Source organism: Vespula vulgaris, chromosome 4, assembly GCF_905475345.1.
Source record: "Vespula vulgaris chromosome 4, iyVesVulg1.1, whole genome shotgun sequence".
In the NCBI taxonomy this organism is placed as follows: Eukaryota; Metazoa; Arthropoda; class Insecta; order Hymenoptera; family Vespidae; genus Vespula; species Vespula vulgaris.
In genome coordinates, this window is record NC_066589.1 from 9701504 (window position 1) to 9722360 (window position 20857).

General features: G+C 36.9%; 2 protein-coding genes across 2 annotated transcripts; one reads left to right on the forward strand and one right to left on the reverse strand.

The window, feature by feature from the left end:
- Positions 1-768: 768 nt before the first annotated feature.
- On the reverse strand, positions 769-13115 carry LOC127063344 (paired mesoderm homeobox protein 2B-like). Its single transcript, XM_050993004.1, has 3 exons — positions 11378-13115; positions 9511-9704; positions 769-1756 (listed from the first exon to the last, which is right to left on the reverse strand). Exons 1-3 carry the CDS (start codon positions 11733-11735, stop codon positions 1361-1363), a joined length of 948 nt encoding a protein of 315 aa, XP_050848961.1. The 5' UTR covers positions 11736-13115; the 3' UTR covers positions 769-1360.
- A 2286-nt stretch (positions 13116-15401) lies between these two features.
- On the forward strand, positions 15402-20429 carry LOC127062941 (rab proteins geranylgeranyltransferase component A 1). Its single transcript, XM_050991968.1, has 11 exons — positions 15402-15792; positions 15879-15945; positions 16429-16620; positions 16711-16897; positions 16987-17224; positions 17611-17833; positions 17911-18117; positions 18190-18314; positions 18402-18562; positions 18687-18863; positions 18998-20429. Exons 1-11 carry the CDS (start codon positions 15744-15746, stop codon positions 19169-19171), a joined length of 1800 nt encoding a protein of 599 aa, XP_050847925.1. The 5' UTR covers positions 15402-15743; the 3' UTR covers positions 19172-20429.
- The last annotated feature ends 428 nt before the right edge of the window (positions 20430-20857 follow it).

A 20857-nucleotide genomic window follows, 5' to 3' on the forward strand; every position in this document is an offset into this window, starting at 1 on the left:
AGGAAAATAAAAAAAAATGAGGGAAAAGAAAATGATATAACAGATACAATTTCCATCTACCCTACCCATCGGTTTCTTTGGCAATACGTTTGTCACAGTTCGGTTATATTCTTTTAAACATATTTTTTTTTCAGGACGGCTGTCGCTTTATGTTTAGATTATCAAGGACGCAGTGGGTTATCTTTCTCATTTTCTCTCTTTATCGTTAACTCGTCTCTGCGAATAATTCGTGGCATAGATTACGATGGTTTTATGCATAGTGCAACAATATACGATCTAAGGTATACGTGCAAACTAGTATTTGCGTTCTTAAAGCGATAGATACAGGAATGAGAGTCGTATGGCAATATCGCGTGTTAATTTTGCCAATGGAAGGAATAAAGAGAAACGATCAAGACAAAAAGAAAAAAGTGAAAGGAAAGAGTGCCTTCTGAAGATTTGGAGACTTTAAAATCGACACTATTCCACGGTTTTACTTTTCAGAAAGTGACGAATCAAGACATCGCTTGAGAGAAATCCGGTTTTACGCGGACTTTGAACAATCGTAGTCGTTAATTCTGTACAGGCGACCGCCATTATTGCTTCTGTTGGTCTTCTACACATCTATCTAACCTTAAGAAAACTAACGTTAAACAATGATCGCATGATTAAATGTTAAATTCGCGAATTTAACTATTTCCCTCGCTCTTAAGTAACGATTTTTACAAATGACTATGGATAATATCCTAACGTACCGTTTGAAGAATCCTAGGGATAAAAATCCGCGAATAACAAATTATTTAATAATCATTACTTTGTACCTATTAATCGAATATCGTGGACAGTCATCGAGTACGCGGATATTTATTATTAATTTAACGTGCGAACTTATCCCAAAGTCATATTTTACCGAGTACACTTTTTTCCCTCACTTTTCATTCTCGATTTACATCGACCAAAGAAGGACTTACAACATGAAATAAAACGATCAACCATTTTTAAACGTCCTCGAGTTATATATCGATGAACTTCGGAAAACAAAATAACTATTAACAATGTTCCCGAAAGTCTGATATAACAGGGTAACGAATCGAACTCGTTGCTACAAGGGTGGTCATTAATAACTTACGTGTTTCTAAAATCTTCAATCATTTCTTAATATCTTCGAATCGATTCGATCGGTACTGTGTCAACGCATTTTGATAATTATTCTTAGATGAATGCAATAATCGCTTCGTCGCAGCACCGGATTTGAATTTCAACGACCACACTTGTATCTACATATCACACCGAAATCTCGGCAACCAGTCCGATAAGACGATACTCTTTATATTTACACGAATTTGTCGGCTTACCGTAACCTTCTATAAAGGAAACGAAATTAATAAAGATTTCCGGTCTTCAAAGGTAGCGGATCCAACAAATAAGAAGGTAACGCCGTGGAGAAAGGTCTTGGACTGCATGAGCCCCACGTACCACCTCCACTGTTTGCACGAGCGCTAGGTGAGCTATTTTCCCCGGTACCGTCCGGTGTATGTTTCACATTAACCAAATTAGGATTAGCGACAGGCTTGACCTCGTTCGATGGTAAGACACTACCGTTCGAGCCACCTGGCGGTGTCGCAGGACTTCTTGGCGAACGTCCTTCGGCTTTGACGTTTCCAGCAACCGGACTTGAAGCACCACTATCACCACCTATTCCACCTTGAGACGAAGACTTTTGTTGGGCCAGTCTTTCCTGTTTTCGGAATTTCGCACGACGATTTTGGAACCATACCTGTAACATTAGAAAAAAGAAAAAAAAAGAAAGAAGGCAATCCGATAAAAACGAGGAGAGGAATGATAAAAGGGAAAATATAGTTAGAAATATAACTACAATCGATTCCAATCATCGTACTCCAACAGAGATGGCAATGTTCACGGTGGCCTCTTTTCCCAAATGAAAATTGGGAAACGGGTGATGAGCAGTCAACGAACACATCAACCACGACGTTTTTTAAAACACCGTATGCGCGTACACCGCCGAAAAAAACAGAGAGAAAGAGAGAGAGAGAGAAAGAGGAAGGGAGGACCATGCAGCACGCGTAATTGGCTCTAGTTGACCAAACGAAATATTTAACGAATAAAACAAACGGAAAGCGGTGCCGACCTGCATGTTAAAGCAGGGGATTTATTTGCTTTAGCATTTGTTTGACCGGCAGAGGAGCCACCACCCACCCTCTCCAAAAACCTACCCCTACCTCTAGCTGTATATATATATATACACATATATATACAATATATATATACATACATATATATACAATATATTCTATATATATAGTATATATATATATATATATATATATATATATATATATATATAAATGTACTCCTTCCTCACGTGGATTCAGCCCCCTGGATTTTCCAGAGACGAGAGAGATAGAGGGAATGGGGGAGGGTGAGGAAGGATTCACGGAGGAAGAGGCACGGAACACCATGATGAACGTGATTGCCCTTTCCGGACGGCAAACACCGCTATTGGATTTTTATCAGCTACTGTGCCGCTTGTGCCGCTTTTACCGCTGCTGATACTACTACTGTCGTAGTGGTGTTGGCCCGATGGTGTTGATAAGGGGGTGGTGTAGAATATTCGTAGGAGGAATGAAATACGAGAGTGTTTCGTTCTGACTTTTTCTCGTTTTTTATTTATTTATTTTCTTTTTTTTTCATTTTTTCGAAAAGGGGAGCTTGCTTTCAAATAATTTTATCGTAGAAAAAAAAATTACATTTTTGCATTTTAATCTCGGAAGAGTTGACAAATAGATAAAAAGAAGTAACGAGAATTATAAACGAAGTTTAAGAAAGCAATCAGAAATGCGCTACTTTGGTAGACCGGCTTAGTTTAGAAGGTTTCCAAAAGTCCATGTGACATGTGTGCCACTATTTACCGAATCAACGACGGTGGTAAGCTCCTGGGGAGTCTACGACGGCGTTAATGTTAAATAAATATACTCCTAGTTAAATAAAATGTAACAAGCCTGTACTTAGACAGATGTTCATCTCGTTCTGGATAAATATTTAATCGCTTTTTATTCAGACCGCCACTCAGAAATCCCCATCTTCTTACACCTCTGCCTATCTGGCCAACCCTCATTTTCCTTTTTTTTTTCTCTCTCTGTCTCCTTCTCTCATTCGTTTTACGATAGAGACATACGTATTTATGTATATATCTATGTATGTATGTATTTATGAACGTATTTACGATGTAAAGACACCTTACATGTCAGATTGAAAGGAGAGAACGGAGGAAGAGCATTTACACTTGTCTCACCCTTTCTACCATCCCTATTCACCCCTTTTCTATTGGTATGCTACACTAGACAATGTGCGGCAATGTGGCAAACACGATTTCTACCGTGCTTTGTCCGTCGGCTTAACATCACGGGGTCGTGATTTTTTTTATCTCTCTATTAGACTTTTCTACCCTCGATTGGTTAACCTCGAGCATCCGAACTATCAAGAAATTGTAGTTACATGATATCCTCTGTCATTTTTCGAAGTTTTTCTGTTATCCGTCGTATCCATATTGTTCGATCGAATGGATAAATATTTTCTAAATATCTCGAACGTAGCAATACGAAAGGTTAAAAGAGAATTAATAATTCAAACTATTCGAAGAGCTTAGTATAATCAAATAAATATCAAGCAACGCCAGATATCGTTGCCATATCGAACAAAGAGATCAACCTAAACTGATTGTAGAAAGTACCCCTTGCCAATCTAGTAAGTTTAATTCTCGAATTAAGATTTATGCTTCTCGATTGATATATCTCCGTTCCTGAAATTGTTGCTTCAATCAATGGACAAGGAGAAAAGGAACCCCGCAAGTTGACGCATCAATACCAAAGTACATTCCCTCGGTTCCCTTTAAGATCGGTTGTCTAGTTAATGGTAACTACTTGATTTCCTATCTATCGACGGCCAACTTTCATCACTTTAACTAATTACGATTAAACGCGATAAATTTGACTAAGATCGAGAAACGTTTTGATCTAGAAAATTTCCCTACGTAACCATCCATCGAACATATTTTTATACTACGATATCATAAAAACATCATCAAGAACCATACATCTGTGAAATATTCGATTGGCAAGATATCTATATAGCAAAGAGAAAAAGTCGTAGGAAAGACACAAGCATTCCCAGGTCTGTTACACCCTGATACATCCGAATCCAATAGTTTCTGGTGCGTCGTCCTTGGTATATGCTCCGCAGGACGGTTTTTAATCACTGTAAGTGGATCTACATAGGACTTGCAATTACCAGGGTATACGCCAGCATGGGCCCCTTGTGTATCAACCATTCCTTGCAGTGGCACCAGACAGGCAAGCAGGGTGAGTGCTTTCCCCATTTCATCCCATCGAACCAACCCCTCGACTCCGGCTCCTCGGGTGGTCCCTTCTTCCATTTCCACCCGGCAGCTCGTCTCTCTCTCTCTCTCTCTCTGTCTCTCTCTTTCTCCCTCTTTCTCTATCTCTTTCTACCTATCTCTCTTTCTCTGCTACACATACAGACACACACGTATGCACGTATACTCCTACTTCCACTTGATAGCAACCACCCGCCAACCCAACTATCTTCTTCCTCACTTTCTCTGTGTCTTTCTCTGTGTCTTTCTCTATCTCTCTTTCTCTGTCACCTGCCCTTCCTACCTGTCCCTTCGCGTCGCAAACGTTGTCTCGAACTTTTGCTCTTTCGATTCGACTTCCTTCCGTAGCACGATCCTATATCCCATCGGGAGAAAGAAGCTCGCTAAATATTTCAAACACGCTTCGGGCTATCCCGTCGGATAACCAAAACGTTTGACTTCGAACTCTTTTACATTCTTTTTCTTTTCTTTCTTTCTTTCTTTCTTTCTTTCTGTCCTTCTTATTTTTCAAATACACGACCCTCCATAGAAAATTCGATTATTTCAGATTTTCTCGTAATGCTCGTACATTATTACGTATAGAATATTTTCGATGATGACAACGACATGTAAATGCGATAAAATTCATAATACTTTTTCAAAGAGAAGGATAAACATATTTCATTTAATACTTATATATGTGTTTATCCTATTCGATAAAATTAATCATACATCTCGACTGCGAAAATGATATTACCCCGACACGTTACACCATGCCACCGCGTATCCCATTGACCACACGCTGTCAGTCACGTGCCGACACGTTCCGCTACTTCTGAGTCACAAGTCGTTCTCGACGAATTATGATTCCATTAGAACAGCTCTGCATAATATATCTGTACAAATCGAGAGAGGGGATGTCGTCTCTTTCTTCCTCTTTCTCTCTCTCTCTCTCTCTCTCTCTCTCTCTCTCTATCTATCTATCTATCTATCTATCTGTCTATCTTTCTTTCTCTTTCTCTCTACATTCGTTAATTTATTAGCAATCCTCTGGCAGCAGTTACGAAAATATACGCCTTTAAATCAACTTCACATTCGCGATCGATTGTATTGTTCCTTGGCAAAACGAAGTCTTTATTAAAGATCAAAAATTAATAATTGAATATTTGAACGAAAAAAAAAGAGAAACAAAACGAATCTCCCGAGACGATATTTTTAAAAAATATATAAATTCAATCATGAATTCCATGGAAGATGCGATTCCCGACTAATAAAATTCTACACTCGTTTACATAAGTAGATATATCCATAGCTCGGCTTTCGCATATTCATTTAATAAAAAAGATAACAAGGAGCTTTGTACATATAACGACGTTAAATGCACGTGTATGTACGTTTATGCTGAGGCAATATCAAACTTAATTGTTGCCTTGATATATTTTTAACGTGACAAATCTCGCAGCACAGTCGGATCCATTAGATATTTTGATAGCAGATATTCAACGACGTGTTACTATCAATAGACACAACCCGACTTGGCTATATTCAGCATGATAACAGAATTTTCGTAAGAACATCTTACAGGAAAAGGAAGACCTTTCGTTTTTTCCTCCGACGGATTGAGGAAGTTGCATCGATTGATAAACCCATAACTCTTTCTCTCTTTCTCTCTCTCTCTCTCTTTTTTTCTCGTTACACCATTTAATTGAGAAAATATTAAAACGAGCTAAATTCGTATTTGTATGCACTTTTCATCCTCTGAGAATACCATACGGAATATTGATAAAAATTTGAAAGAACGTATTTTAAAAAAGGGAGGAAGAAATAGAAAAGAGAGTGAGAGAGAGAGAGAGAGAGAGAAAGAGAGAAAGATAAATGGACGCTAAGACGAATTCTAGAAAGACAGTTACCGTCATAGAAAACGACTCTAGACATTAAGATCTTGCAATTAGAACACACTCTCACGTAAGTACACGTACACACGTAAGTACACGTACACATCGCGTTTACACATAAAGAAAGAGAAAGGCACACATAGAAAAACGCAGAGAAAGGAATAGAATCCATGTGTCTGCTGTGAGACATAAGGAAAACGTCGTAGGAGAGAGTGGTGCTCGTAAGTAGAAATGGCCAAAACGGCCAAGAGGTTAGGGACCAATCGTGGCCGTCGAATGGTCTCTCCAAGAGGGTGACGGAGAGAGGGGGTAGGGTAGGCGGCACGTGGATACCGATAGAGAGTTAGAGAGAGAGAGAGAGAGAGCTTAGGGTGAATTGGGAACGCAAGGAGGGTTGTTTTATCGAACTCAGAGAGAGAGAGAGAGAGAGAGAGAGAGAGAGAGAGAGAGAGCCACAGGCAACCTGGAAAACTCAAGGAGGTTGATCTTGATCAGACAAAGAGACCGGAAAAAAGTGCTGGAATTGCTTGGTCCTAAGAACGAAGAAAAGAAAAAGCAAAACGAGTCCTGGATTTAAACCTTATTGTCTCAAAATAGAAAGACCGAGAAAGAGACGTTCGACACTGTAATACTAATTCTTAATGTACACTTATTGCTAATAATTTCACATATAACTGGTTCATACAAAGGATAGATTTTTAAGACAAATAATCATATAGTTTTATTTTTCACGTTTTTTTTTTCATACGTCCTTCCTACGGACAAAATCGTTCCTAAGTCAAATCTGTTTGTAAAGAAAAATGTTTTCTGATGGTACTCGTGGTAATAAAAAAAAGTCCCTGATAAAATGCCGAGATTAAAAAGGATTTTTAACTTTCACTTCCTCTCCTCTTACTCTTTCTATTCTAAAATAGAACTAAATATCGAGTAAAGGAAATTAACAAGTTAACCCTCGTCTTGGCGGACGCTGCAAACGCAGCGGTGGTCCCATCCGACCGCAAACTGCTAGAGAATTGATAGTAACCTCGTGTTTAATTATTATGTGGCTTTAGAACGAAGACCTCGACTCTAACGTGCGAATTAATATGTTACGTACTCCAAGCTTTTCGAGAGTTATACCTTGCCTTTCATTTGCTTTGTTAGATTTCGATTACTTTTTCTTTTCTTGTGTTTTTTTTTTCTTTTTATTATTATTACTTTCTTATTTTTTTATTTTTCACTTTGTCATTTTTCTTTTTTTCCTAATATAATTATTTTTCTCTTCTGTCTCAAGTATTAACGCGAACATCGATGTAAATACATAAGATAACGTTAACAATTTGCATTTGAATATGCATAGTTCGAAGGTTGTTCTAAACTTTACATATTCGATCGCAATGTAAAATATCATAGACCTGCTTCCTACCAATCAGAAACGGTCGAGAAATAGCGTGCATTGATTGGCGAACGTTTGCCATATTGCCACGCGCATGCCCGTTTTCTTCGTTCTTTATCGGCTACGTGATCATCCGTAATTCGTGAATACGACAATTTTTCAGAATAAAAGATATACCTACGAATTTTTTTCTTTATCTGTAATAATTATCGGATTTAATTATTTTATGTTTCAATCGCTGAAAACGCGTTTTTTTTTTAATATTTTATTATATCTTTATTTGTATTTTTATCATGCTATCTCTTTGGGAAATGTCCTTTAACGAGATAGGATTAAATGAAATCTTAATTTTAATAAAAGGAAATTTTAATTAATAAGATTCACGCGTGCTTTCGAAGATTTTGGAAGCTTATTATTATTTTTAGATTACAGAATTAAATCTAATTGCAATTGATTAAGAAACTCTATTCGACCTCGATTTGCGAAAGGCCATTATTATCCGCATAAAGTCCTCAACCTATTGATATAATACGCGTGATTGTAGATTATGATTTTTCCTCCATCTTCGGTAATACGAAATTAGAACAGCTAATTACGCAATTTCAGATATGGTAGCAATCGTACAAGCCGTACTTCTAAGAAACGTTGCTATTCGTGGAAACGTCTCTCGAGTTCCTAAGATCGTAGATAGATATCTCGTGACTGATATTATTAAATCGAAAGGTAAACGACACCAAAATTAACGGTAGGATGAGTCAAGACGAAAATGGAATCAATATTTTTTACAACGTTAGCGATGCGAATGTTATTATCGGGATATTGGTACACATTGTGCAAGGATAAATTCGATTGAAAAAAATTAATAAAATTTAAAAAGAGGTAAGTAAAAAACTCTTATCTAATGTCTTTCTTCCTTCAATACTCCGTATAAAAAAGTTGAACGAAAAAAGAATGATATCAATTATTCCTAGGACGTGACTCTTTTGTCAATTTTCAAAGAAACAAAAACCCCGATTTCATCGTCAGAAATTTGAACAAATTATATATCCCATAACACACGTCGATTCGCTACGAAGAGTAACCTCGATATCGAAAAATCCCAATAAAATTTTGATAAAGAACAAGAACTCTTGTTGCCGTTTAAATTTGATCGAAATTTTCCATGCAACCGTCTACAACATTGATTTATCTTCGCGGTGATTCGAGCTTCGATCTTGTTTCTCGAACGTGATAATTTGACAGGAGAAGATGAAAGTTTCGGTACCTTCACCGTTATATACCTTTGTTACATCGTAAATTTCGTATCGGATAAGATTTCGAGCTACCCTTGTATCCTAGAGAATAATCTCTAAATCCATCCCTCTCTCTTTCTCTCTCTCTCTCTCTCTCTCTCTATCTTTCTCTCTTCCTTTCTCTCATACACACATACTCTCTATCTATTTCTCTCTCTCTCTTTCTCTCTCTCTCTCTCTCTCTCTCTCTCTCTCTTTCTTTACAAGAACTTTACGATAATACGTCAAGAGCATTAGGCAGTATAATCCATCAGATCACGGCTATGGATGACCGTGAAAACGAAAATGGAACTTGTAATGTAATTACATGATACGCCTGCCACCCTCTTCTTTCCATCCCCGACAACTTTCTTAACCTCATCAATCCACTCTTTTCGAGGACGTATATGAGATAGAAAGGGAATAAAACAAAAAGGAAAAGAGAAGATAAAGATTCTCTTATCATATTTCATTCGGTAAACTCGACTTTACAAAAATTTCCCAACAACAATTTTCCGATCTCCGTTCTATCGGGAACGTCGATTTTTCGATTTTCACAATCAATCATTTTGAAACATCTTATATTTTTTGACTCACCTGTACTCTAGCTTCCGTTAAATCGATTTTCATAGCGATTTCTTCTCTGGTGTAAATATCCGGATAATGTGTTTCTTGAAAGGCACGCTCCAATTCTTTAAGTTGGGCCGAGGTAAACGTCGTCCGTATGCGCCGTTGTTTCCGCTTTTCCGCGAGACCGTCGTGTCCCGTGTAGGGTTTGTATCCTAATCCTCCTGGAATTAAAACGGAGAGATCTTCTAAAGTCGTGTATCCGTTCGTATATTCAGTTTCCGCGTTTAATACTTGGCTACAATAGTTGACATCGCTTTTCAACATTTAAGAATTATTTTTTCCTTCCCTTTTCTCTTTTTTATTTATTTAATTTACAGGAAGATAATAAAATTACACGAACCCTTGTTACGTCTTGTATGTCTGCATATCGTCCAAAGAAATTCGTTCGAAGTTACATATACAGGTAGATAAAGGAGGAAAGAGGAGAGAGGGAAAGAAAATGGGAGAAAGGCCGGAGCTAATGGAAAATGGTGTCTGACTATAGCCCGTCCCGTACTACTTAAACCAGCAGATGTTCCACTCGTACCAGGCGTGAGATTATCGAAACTAAACTTTACATTTATTCTATACGAACTTCTTTCTTATCAAAAATAATATTTTCACCATTGTTCGCTCATTTTTATCCGTATGAAATAATTCATTTCTTACATAGTATAGTGGAATTAAAAACTTACATTTCGAAAACTACGAACCTAAGTATATTTCAAAGTTTTTATTCTCTGAGCTTTAAATGTAAGTATATATATATATATATATATATATATATATATATAAAACAAAAGAATTAGACTTAAATTTTATTCGAGAAAGAAAGAATTTTTGATTCGGAAAACGTTGAATATATTTCACGCGTAACGTTCCAAGATGGAACGATTTTACAAGGTTGACTTAATATGTGCTTTCTCTCTCACTCTCTCTTTTTCTCTGTCTCTCTCTCTCTCTCTCCTCTCTTTCCCTTCTTCCCTCTCTCTCTCTCTCTCTCTCTCTCTCTCTCTCTTCCTCTCTCTCTTTCTCTCTCGATGAATTCCAAAGACCACGACGTCGAGGAACACTGTAAAATTTGCTGAGGGTGACTAGGAGGGACGTAACCATAGCAATGAGTGACCGAGGTAGGGAGGAGAGAGAGGGAAAGAGAGATGTCCATTGATTTTCAGTGCCATCTTGTCGCCGCTTCTGGGAGAAGTACCGCTTTTAGGGTGTACATGGCGTAAAGGGCTGCACACACGCCCACCTTGCATTTATAAGTCATTCAAACGAGAGAATTTCGTAGAACGTTGCGATAAGTAGCGGGAACGAACGTACGAATCGGCCATTATTTTTATTACCTTTATCTATCTTTACGGCGAGTGTCCAAGGAAATCTTTTATTTCAATTTTTAAACATTTATTTGACTGATACAAAAGGAGAAACTGCAATATATTCGTCTATTACGTTTGGTAACGCAACGGTAAGCTCTTTCTATGTACACACATACTTATATCCCTCTATTGTCCCTAGTTGATTTTAGCGATCTTCAACTCAATATTATTCCACGACAGATGTCAGAGAGGGTCTCCTACTTCGAGAATAATAAATATTCGAAGTTACTAGAAAAGCATGTCATTCGTATATAGTAGTAGGTACTGTGTCTCCGTCGTGTTCTCTCGCACAATATTTGCGTTCTTAAAGATATTAGAAAATAATGAATATCAATAAATATTAAGAAATGATCTCAGAAGCGACGGCAAGCATTACATTTTCTTTGTCAAGACGATTGGAAGGATCGGCAAAGAGAGAGGAGCAAAAAAAGAAATTCCACGAAAATTGAAGGAAAAAGAGAAACGTCGAAACTCACCTTGGAGATTAATCGCAGAAGGAAAGATGGAGGCAGCGTGCCGATGAACGTCCTGCGATCGGGCCGCCATTACGGAGCACGGAGTCGCATGGGCCCCGTGATGTGGATGGGCATGAGGATGCGAGGCATGATGGGCCCCAAGTGGACCCGCGCTACCACCGCCGCTCGCCGAGCCGGCATTCGTCGAGTAGCCGGCGGCTCTCGCAGCCGTGTACCGATACGCCGCTTGGCTCATTTGCGAGCACGAGCTCAGATCGCCGTAACCGCATTGCATCTCGCTCGCGGCCAACGCGCAACTGGACGCTTCGAAGCCGGCGGCCGCGGCAGCCGCAGCTTGATTCAAATACGAGTAATCCATTGTTGTTTTCGTTGATTCTTTTCAATCTTTTCTCGTTTCTTATATTCACGAATCTCGCACTTTCTCTCTTGCTCTCTCTCTCTCTCTCTCTCTTTTGCGAGGACAGGAAAAATCTTCGAGACTCTCGAAACGAGCACCACTTTCCTCTTCAATCCATAAAAGTAACCGCGTCGAATGCTACCCTTTCTTCCATTCTACCCTTCGAATTCCGATTGTTCCGAGATCGTCGATAAATTAGATCACGATATTATAACGATCTCACACTGTACGTTGCTTTAGCGTAGATATATCGCGTAACGTAGCTTCCTTTAGATAAGAAGAATGTTTGTTCGATTGCGCGGGAAAAGTCGAACGGAGGAAGCTCGAGGGAGCGCGCCTTTCGGCGCGGGCGCGCTCCTGCGACGGCAAGGACGACGTAGAACGTAAACCGCAGAACCAGGGGGGTGAGAGCCTTTCCTTTTTCCCCCGGTACTTGAACCCGACCCCCTTCACAAAGTAATGTACGAGATATCAGAGCGCGTGCCTTTCACATCGGATAAATCGTCGGTTAACGCGATATCGTATAAGGCCGTGGGCAAACGGCTGGAGAACGATCTCTTCGATGTTGGCTTCGACGAGCGCAAAACGGACCTCTTCTTCCTCTCCTCGCCTCACCTCTCCTCTCTTCCTCTCTTCTCTCCTCTTCGACGCCAAGTTATGACGCGTAATCGGATCAACGATATCAAATTATTGCGATTATAGCACGGATAGGAGGAAGTTTTTCGGCCCGTTTAAGAGCGTCCGAGACGACTGACTGGTGGGTCTCCTCAAAATCAAATGATAAGCTTAATTCGATAAACGGCGGAGGGGCTGCGCTAGGGGCGGGTTCACCCCTATCGAGGTACACCGTTGGCAAGGTCACCGGCCTCGGACCTACCTTTCGAGCATTCCCATTCGTTCATCCTCCCAACTATCCCCGGAACAACCCTCGACCTTCTCGAACACGCCCCTTAGTTACGGTCCTCTCGACTATGTTCCCCACCAATACCACCACCACCACCACCACCACCACCACCACCACCACCACCACCACCATCACCACCACCACCACCACCACTACCACTACCACTACTTCTACCATCACCATCCTCCGTCGCATCCTGCGAGACTACCATACAGATAAAAGACGGAAAGAGAAAGAGAGACAGGCAGAAAGAGAGAGAACGTTATCATTCGATGATGCCTTCCTGTGCTCCTGATTTTTCGATCAATTCGAAAGACCGCATAACGTCCGACTCGTATATTTTCTACTCACTCTTTCTTTCTTTCTTTCTTTCTACGTATAGAATCGTTTCCCTGGCCAATCGGTCCAAGTTTCGTCTTCTTCTCTATTTTTTTCTTTTTACTTTCTCTCTCTCTCTCTCTCTCTCTCTCTCTCTCTCTCTCTCTCTCTCTCTCTCTCTCTCTCTCTCTCTCTCTCTCCTCTCTCTCTCTCCCCCTCTCTCTTCTTTACGCTCAACTACCGTTCGTCACTCGACTGATCATCCCAATCGTGACGTCCATTTGTTGTCCGAGTTTTATTACATACATTTTTTATCATGGATTTTTCCGACAAAAGCGAAGCAAATCAAGGTATCGTAATCTACATACGATGTGTTTATTCTCGTGCACAATTGCAAATCGGCTCGATTAAAATTCATGTAACCAAACTGTATCATTTATTCGAATTGTAGATTATCAATATTTTCCTTCCTCGTTGCTCGGATCTCCAAGCTTGGCCGCGACTTCTTCTCTCTACAATACCATATATTAATCTATATTCGTTGAAATAAACATTTGGAATATTGCGAGAGAGAGAGAGAGAGAAAGAGAGAGTAATATATTTTTTTAAGGAATATTATAAAATGAAACTTGGTTATTTACAAGCTTTTGAAACGATAACATGATGCTTTTGAAACGATAAAATATTGCTTTTGTAGATGCGAATCGGCTGCCGTCGGAAACTTTTCGTTCGATAAATACGAGCAATTTCATTGTTCTTTTTAATAGTAAATGCATATATTCAACGTTATTTCATTCTGTATGTATAATACCTACACATTTGTTATTGTATTTACAGGTAATATTAAAAAAAAAAATCTTATTAACAGGTGAATAACTTCTTGACAATTACTTCGTCTGTCTTCTTGTTGAACGAAATATTTTCTCCAAATACTTCTTCAAAGATATCATAGGTATCCGTGATAAGGAAAACTTTCCACTGTTGTCTACACTAGACGATTTTATTTGGGTCGAGACTAGGAACCTGTGCGACACTTGTATTCCACTTGTTCTCACGACAGTAGAGAATTATTCTACCCTCTTTTTCCTGAATCCTATCCCAAGGGATTTCTGAGTTCACGGAACGTGTGCGACACGTTGCCATACATCGTTGCAGAATCTATTCATTGGCGTAGTCGTGTATTCGTAATTTGACAATAAAAATCTTAAGAAATATGTATTATCAATAAAATTAATTTACATTTCTCGTATATCGAGAAACAATGAAAAACTTTTAATGCCTGTAAAGATGGTTTGTTGCGTTCACTATGTATGAATTTTATCTTTCTTGATTAGAATAATAATTCTAACGATATTTTAAGCTCATCTTTTGCCTGTAATATAACGAGGATAAATGTACTAAGCGAAGAATGTATTTAATACAATACCTAATTTATGCAAATATTTATTGTATATTGTAAACGAGTGATATCTCATAAAATACGCCAATGTATAAATATAGATGGTCACGCGTGCTAGATCCGTAGAAAAACAAGAGGGTAGAAGTACATTCTTGTCACTGTTCATATATATGTATATAAATATGTGTATATGTGTGGGTACAGCAACCCCTTGGCAATTGCTACATATGTCCTTGATTTGTCCGGAGAATAATATTCCCTTGTAAAGTTGATTAAATATTGGTTAGTGATTCGTATACCCTTCGAATACCATTTTTCTTCTACCCCGGTGATTGAAATTTTCCTCGTAAAGATGAAAATATGAAAAATAGTTTGAATCAGCAAAAATTTAATAAAAATTTAACTCCAGTAAATTTTTAATTCTTTTCTCAGATATAGTCCTGTGTTATCTGTATTACAGATATGTTGAAAGCAATACACTCGTGTGAAAATTATTTATAGCACAATTTTTCAATCTGTTTTATCTCTTGAATTATTACCGACCAGTTTTCTCTTACCGACAATATCGGTTCACGTAACGATCGATCCTCGATAAGTACAAACACTGCATTATCGACGTATGCGAAAACAATTCGTAAACTTTTCAGTAGGTAAAATCGCTTGTATTTAAACGACTTACCATAAGTATTTATTCGATGCATCACTATCGAACGAAGGTAAAAACGAGATAGAAAAATCCGCTGCGAATAATGCAAAATAATAATGCAAGGCAATCAGGATTGCTCATAAAAAGTAACGTTACGTTAACATTTTCTAAATTCATCGATCGTATTTGGCTAAGTTTTTATTAAAAAATCCTTTCTTTCGTGATTGGTACGGCGATAATACGATCTCACCTTTGGGAGTTTCGCAGAGCGTTTCGATAGGTGCATTAGTTCGTTTCGATAACGCGACTGAGACGCGGTCAGCAACAGGGACGCATGCGCAATAATTAGACGTCATAAAAGAGATAGACAATACGTCATTCCTTGTTCTTTCCGCTCGATATAGATATATACGGTGTCTCTCGTTCAGAGTAAGTACACGTAGGGAGCTTCGGGGAGCCTCCATTAGAAGAAACCAGTAGAAACCGTATGGTGTGCTGTGTACTTTTCGAGAGAAAGGAGAAGAGTGAGAGTTCATTTGGTGTGTTAAAAAAGACGCGGGGCGGGGCTGTCTAAGAATTTTGACATCGGCGTTCTTCGACAAAATGAATTGACTTCTACGTCCGCTCGTTTTTTACCTCTCAGCAGGCGTTCCTTATCTCTATTCTTCATCGCGTACGTTTCGAATTTGACAAGAGGAAATCATGGAGGACGATCTGCCGACCGAGTACGATGTGGTCGTTGTAGGAACAGGTATTGATTTTTTTATCTGACCATGCAATTTTATGTAGAATTTTCATAACCCTCCCTTCCTGAACCGGCATAATGACTTTTGACAGGTATGACGGAATCGATCGTTGCCGCGGCGGCCAGCAGGATAGGGAAAAAGGTTTTACATCTGGACAGGTGCGTCGTCGGCTACTCCTTTGACGCTCTATCAATGTCCTTTCCGCGTAACGCTCGTGCGCCCGAATATCGTCTTCTAGATTATATTATAAATTATATAGAACGCTTTGATTTTCTCGATGTTTCGCGATACGATCATACGTATATTTGTATATATATATATATTTTATGTATGTGTTATATATATGTATATATATATATGTACATACATATATATCTGTATGACAAAATTTATTATCATTTATTCTTTTATATATAATATATATATCTCTCTCTCTCTCTTTTTTTTCTTTCTTTTCTTTCTTTCTTTTTCTCTCTCTCTCTCTCTTTTTTTTTTGTTCTTTTTTAATCGCATTCTTACTTTCCAACATTTCTCTAATTTTTCATAATCGTATATCATGTATTTAATGTATATTTATGAAGTATTTCTTTCAACATATGCAAGCTTATGTATTAATGAATTTTATATAATTTGTATAATAGCAACGAATATTATGGTGGACTTTGGGCTACATTTAATTTCGATGGTTTACAAAAATGGATAGAAGATCTAAAGACTGCCAAGAATAATACAAGAGATACAAAAGTCGATTTAGAAGATGGACAAATATTTTTAAAGGCTAGTGATCAATATTCTGCTGTTGAGAATATCGAAGAAACTTGGTATATTTCGAAGTAAGTTTACTTAATTCAGATGCGATATATCCTCATAGCGTATAAAAGTCTATCGCATTTTTCTATATATTATTTAAATTTTGTATTTAGTGATGCAGATCTACCTGTTCTATCCTCGAAAGATACTCAGACGGATGGAGTTGGAGATAGTGCTAGTAACGAAGGCACGGAGAAAACTGATGAGGACAGCACTGAGAAAAAAGAAATTGTCAAACATTGGAGTATAGATCGCATAAAAAAAGAATACAGGAGATTCAACATCGACTTGGCACCGAAAGTAAATTTATGCTATAAACAGGATCTCTTTGATATAAAAATTACATTGTTATATAATTTTTTATTCACGAATACTTTTCTTTATGACAGCTTTTATTCGCACGTGGTAAATTGGTGGAATTGCTGATTTCTAGCAATATAGCACGTTATGCAGAATTTCGTGCGGTATCCAGAGTTGCTACATATATGTATGACAAATTAACTCAAGTCCCTTGCTCGCGCGCCGATGTGTTTGCTAATAAAACTGTTAGCGTCGTGGAGAAAAGAATGTTAATGCAACTTTTAACTTCTTGCATGGAACAAGGAGCTGATAGTCCAGAGTTTGATGGTAATTAAATTGGTTTTGTTTCTAACTTTTTTTTTTTCTTTTTTAAACAAACATGGCTACAATATTAATACTTCTTTGAATCTATTTTATTTGCTGATTCATACATCACACGTAGAATATTCAGTAGCATTATTATAAAAACGATTTGCTTTGTATTCCATTTGTGACATATTGAATCACTAAGTAACCGACATGGCTACTTAATATTCTGAACAGTATAAGGGGGTATGATATAGCTTTAGTGCTCTTTAGAAAGGAAATCCATTTATAAATAATTTTTAATTTCAAATGGTATTTGATTTCTGTTTATATAAAGACTGTGATGTAATATACAATACATAAAGTGTTTTATATAACTGTTCATTAAACATATTTTCTCCTAACAGGTTTCCGCGATAAAACATTTTTAGAGTATCTCAACACAAAAAGTCTTACCCCCATAGTACAACACTATGTTGTACAAGCTATTGCAATGGTAACAGACAAAACATCTTGCAGAGATGGTGTTAATCGCACAAAGCATTTCCTTAATAGCCTTGGACGTTATGGAAACACTCCCTTCTTATGGCCTATGTATGGTAGTGGAGAATTACCTCAGTGTTTCTGCAGGTAACTATTAAAATATCGAAAGAGCATGAAGGTGCTCATAAAAATGAGTAAACTTAACAATTTATTCAAATTTCCAGATTGTGTGCTGTATTTGGTGGAGTGTATTGCTTGAAAAGACAATTGGATGGTGTAGTAATTAAAGAAGATAAATGCGAAGCTATTGTAACCGGAAAACAAAGATTGGCTTTGGAGCATTTAGTAGTAGGACAAGGACACTTACCACCAGAAATTGTAGCTTTTGAAGGAGAGCAACAGATTTCGCGAGGCATTTTTATTACTGATAGGTATGACTCGTTTATAATTTTGTATAAATTTACAAAGACTTTAATAATTGAATATTTTTACTTACTTGATAGGTCAATTATGCAAGGAGAAAAAGAGAACTTAACCCTTTTGTACTATCCACCGGAAGAGCCAGGACAAGAACCTGTTACTCTGATCGAACTGGGACCATCTACCAATGCTTGTCCACAAGGTTTATGTAGGTATCTTGTAATAACTCAAACAGTACATTAATTTATCATTCCCTCATTACTTTATATTCTAATATATTATTATATTTCATTAGTTATGGTTCATATGACATGCAAACGTACTAAAACTGCAAAGGAAGATTTAGCGTACATGGTAAAGAAATTTTTGAGATCTGAAATGGTAGAACCAAGTCTTGCCCGTAATTTCACAGATTCTCATACTCAGACAGTTTCACCTGATAAACGACATCTACAGGTAATAAACCTCCCAAGAGTATTCTATACAAACGATTCTATACAGTTTAGGATTAACAGGAAAAAAATATACATTTGGATAAAAGTACAAATCCAAACTAAATATTTAACGATTTCTTTACTAGGAAGGTAATCAGCAGGACTATGAACCAAATGAAATAGATTTAAAACCCCAAATATTATGGTCATTATACTTGAACCTTCCTGCGAGCGATATAAAATTAAACGATACAGCACCGAGTAACATATACTTGTGCTCTGGACCGGATTTGGAATTAGACTTTGACTTTGCAGTTGATCAAGTATGTTTAATAAATAACGCGTATATATATATATATATATATATATATATATATATATATACACATGTATTATTTATATATTATTACGTGTAAACACGTTCTTCTTTCTTTTTCATTTTTTGTCCTTTTTATAGGCAAAGGAAATTTTCAAATCCATGTATCCCGATGATGATTTCTTACCTCGTGCACCGGATCCAGAAGAAATCGTTTTAGAAGGTGACGAAGCACCTGGGCCGAAATTCGAAGGAGATACGCAAATAGATGGAGAGGAGAAACAAGATGTCGAAAAAGCAGAAAAAGAAGAATGAAATAATTAACATATTGCTTCAACAGTGTTACAAGAGAAAATAAGGCTTGCGCCCTTAGTGTCTTCTACCTTCATCGTTATTACGTTCACTTATATATTCAAGAAATAGCCGGTCACCGTTCATGTAAGAGTAGCAAATACAAGCAAATGGCTTTAGAAAATGTTACAATTCCATTTTTGAACTGAGTTTATACATTTGTCAAATTCATTCTAAATCCAGTTTTACTATTAGATTTCGCCATTACGTGCTTTTGCATTACTTCATCTAAAATAAATAAAAATATAAATAAAATAAAAATTAAAAAAAAAAAGAATAGAAATGTCAATATATGCATGTAAGAGAAGGAAGTCTCAGGCACTCTTTTTTGTGAACACAGTGACGAGTATTGGACAAAACATGATCGTATCACCGATAAGTGTCAAAATTTGCGATTGCATTTATATTCGTACTTATTGCCATTATTCGAATTGACATAATATAAGAATGTAGTGAGTCAATACCATGCATTTAGCTGAATACCACCTTGCCACTCTTTATACGTGTTTAATTTCCACGTTTTCTCTTTATGTAACAGGTTATTGCTTCGTTAGATCACTTATTGTGTATGTACTTATATGACTTTATTACGTCGTACGTTATTATGCTATACGTGCAAAATCTTATCAATAACTCTGTTACTCGTTTAAGAGCCAATTGTATTTAAGGCTGTGAGAAGTAACATTCTTTTCTAAGTATTTTATGAATAATTTTTAAGCTTGACTCTTTTGATCATTATAAACTTAATTACAATGTATCATGTGCATCAATTTAAATATCTCTGTTCCTTTTATAATTTTACAAAGATTTACAAATTCTTTATTAAGAAAACCCAAAGAAAGTAGTTCATGTGCTCTCACCTCTGGCCTCGCAACTTTTAAATAGCCGATTTGCTGTAAGATGAATTTACTAAAGGAAATATTAAATTCATTGAAATTTATGTTTCTCTAAGCTCTACGACATATATCTTATATCGTTACATACAACAGCCTAACTGGATTCATGTATAAACCCAGTTTCTTAAAATGCTTTATAATACTCATATTTATTTATATTTGACATTATATTACACAGTGCATAAAAATACACTACAGTTAAGCGAAGGTATGTCCCAATCTTTGTTTCACATCAAATTGTTCATTGATATCTATGACAGGAAAAACATTCCCGTAGTAATTACGATTTTTCTAAATAAAGTTCATTCTAGCAATTTTGCAATTAAGTCTCTCTCGTGAATTACGATTAGTATATATACGGATATATGTGTGTATATATATACATATATATATATGCATGTGTGTGTGTATATATACTAATACAACTACAATTATAGAGTTGTAAAAAAATGCTTTCGTTTCCTTGATTATTCTTTGAATGCAAATATGCAAATTCTCTTATTCTTAGGAATATCAAAAAATACAAAACAATATTAGTATTCTACGAATATACACCATCGTGACATTTTTATATATTGATATTAATTTTTCAAGGAAACACATATTTATTTTAACTCATTATTATATATCATTGTGTCTTAATGTTCATAGCATGCATATCATATTTTGTATTAAATTAAAAATTCAATCAACTCTCTCATTAGGTTGGCACTATACAACAACATATTATATAGTTTTATCTTGGGAATTTGTA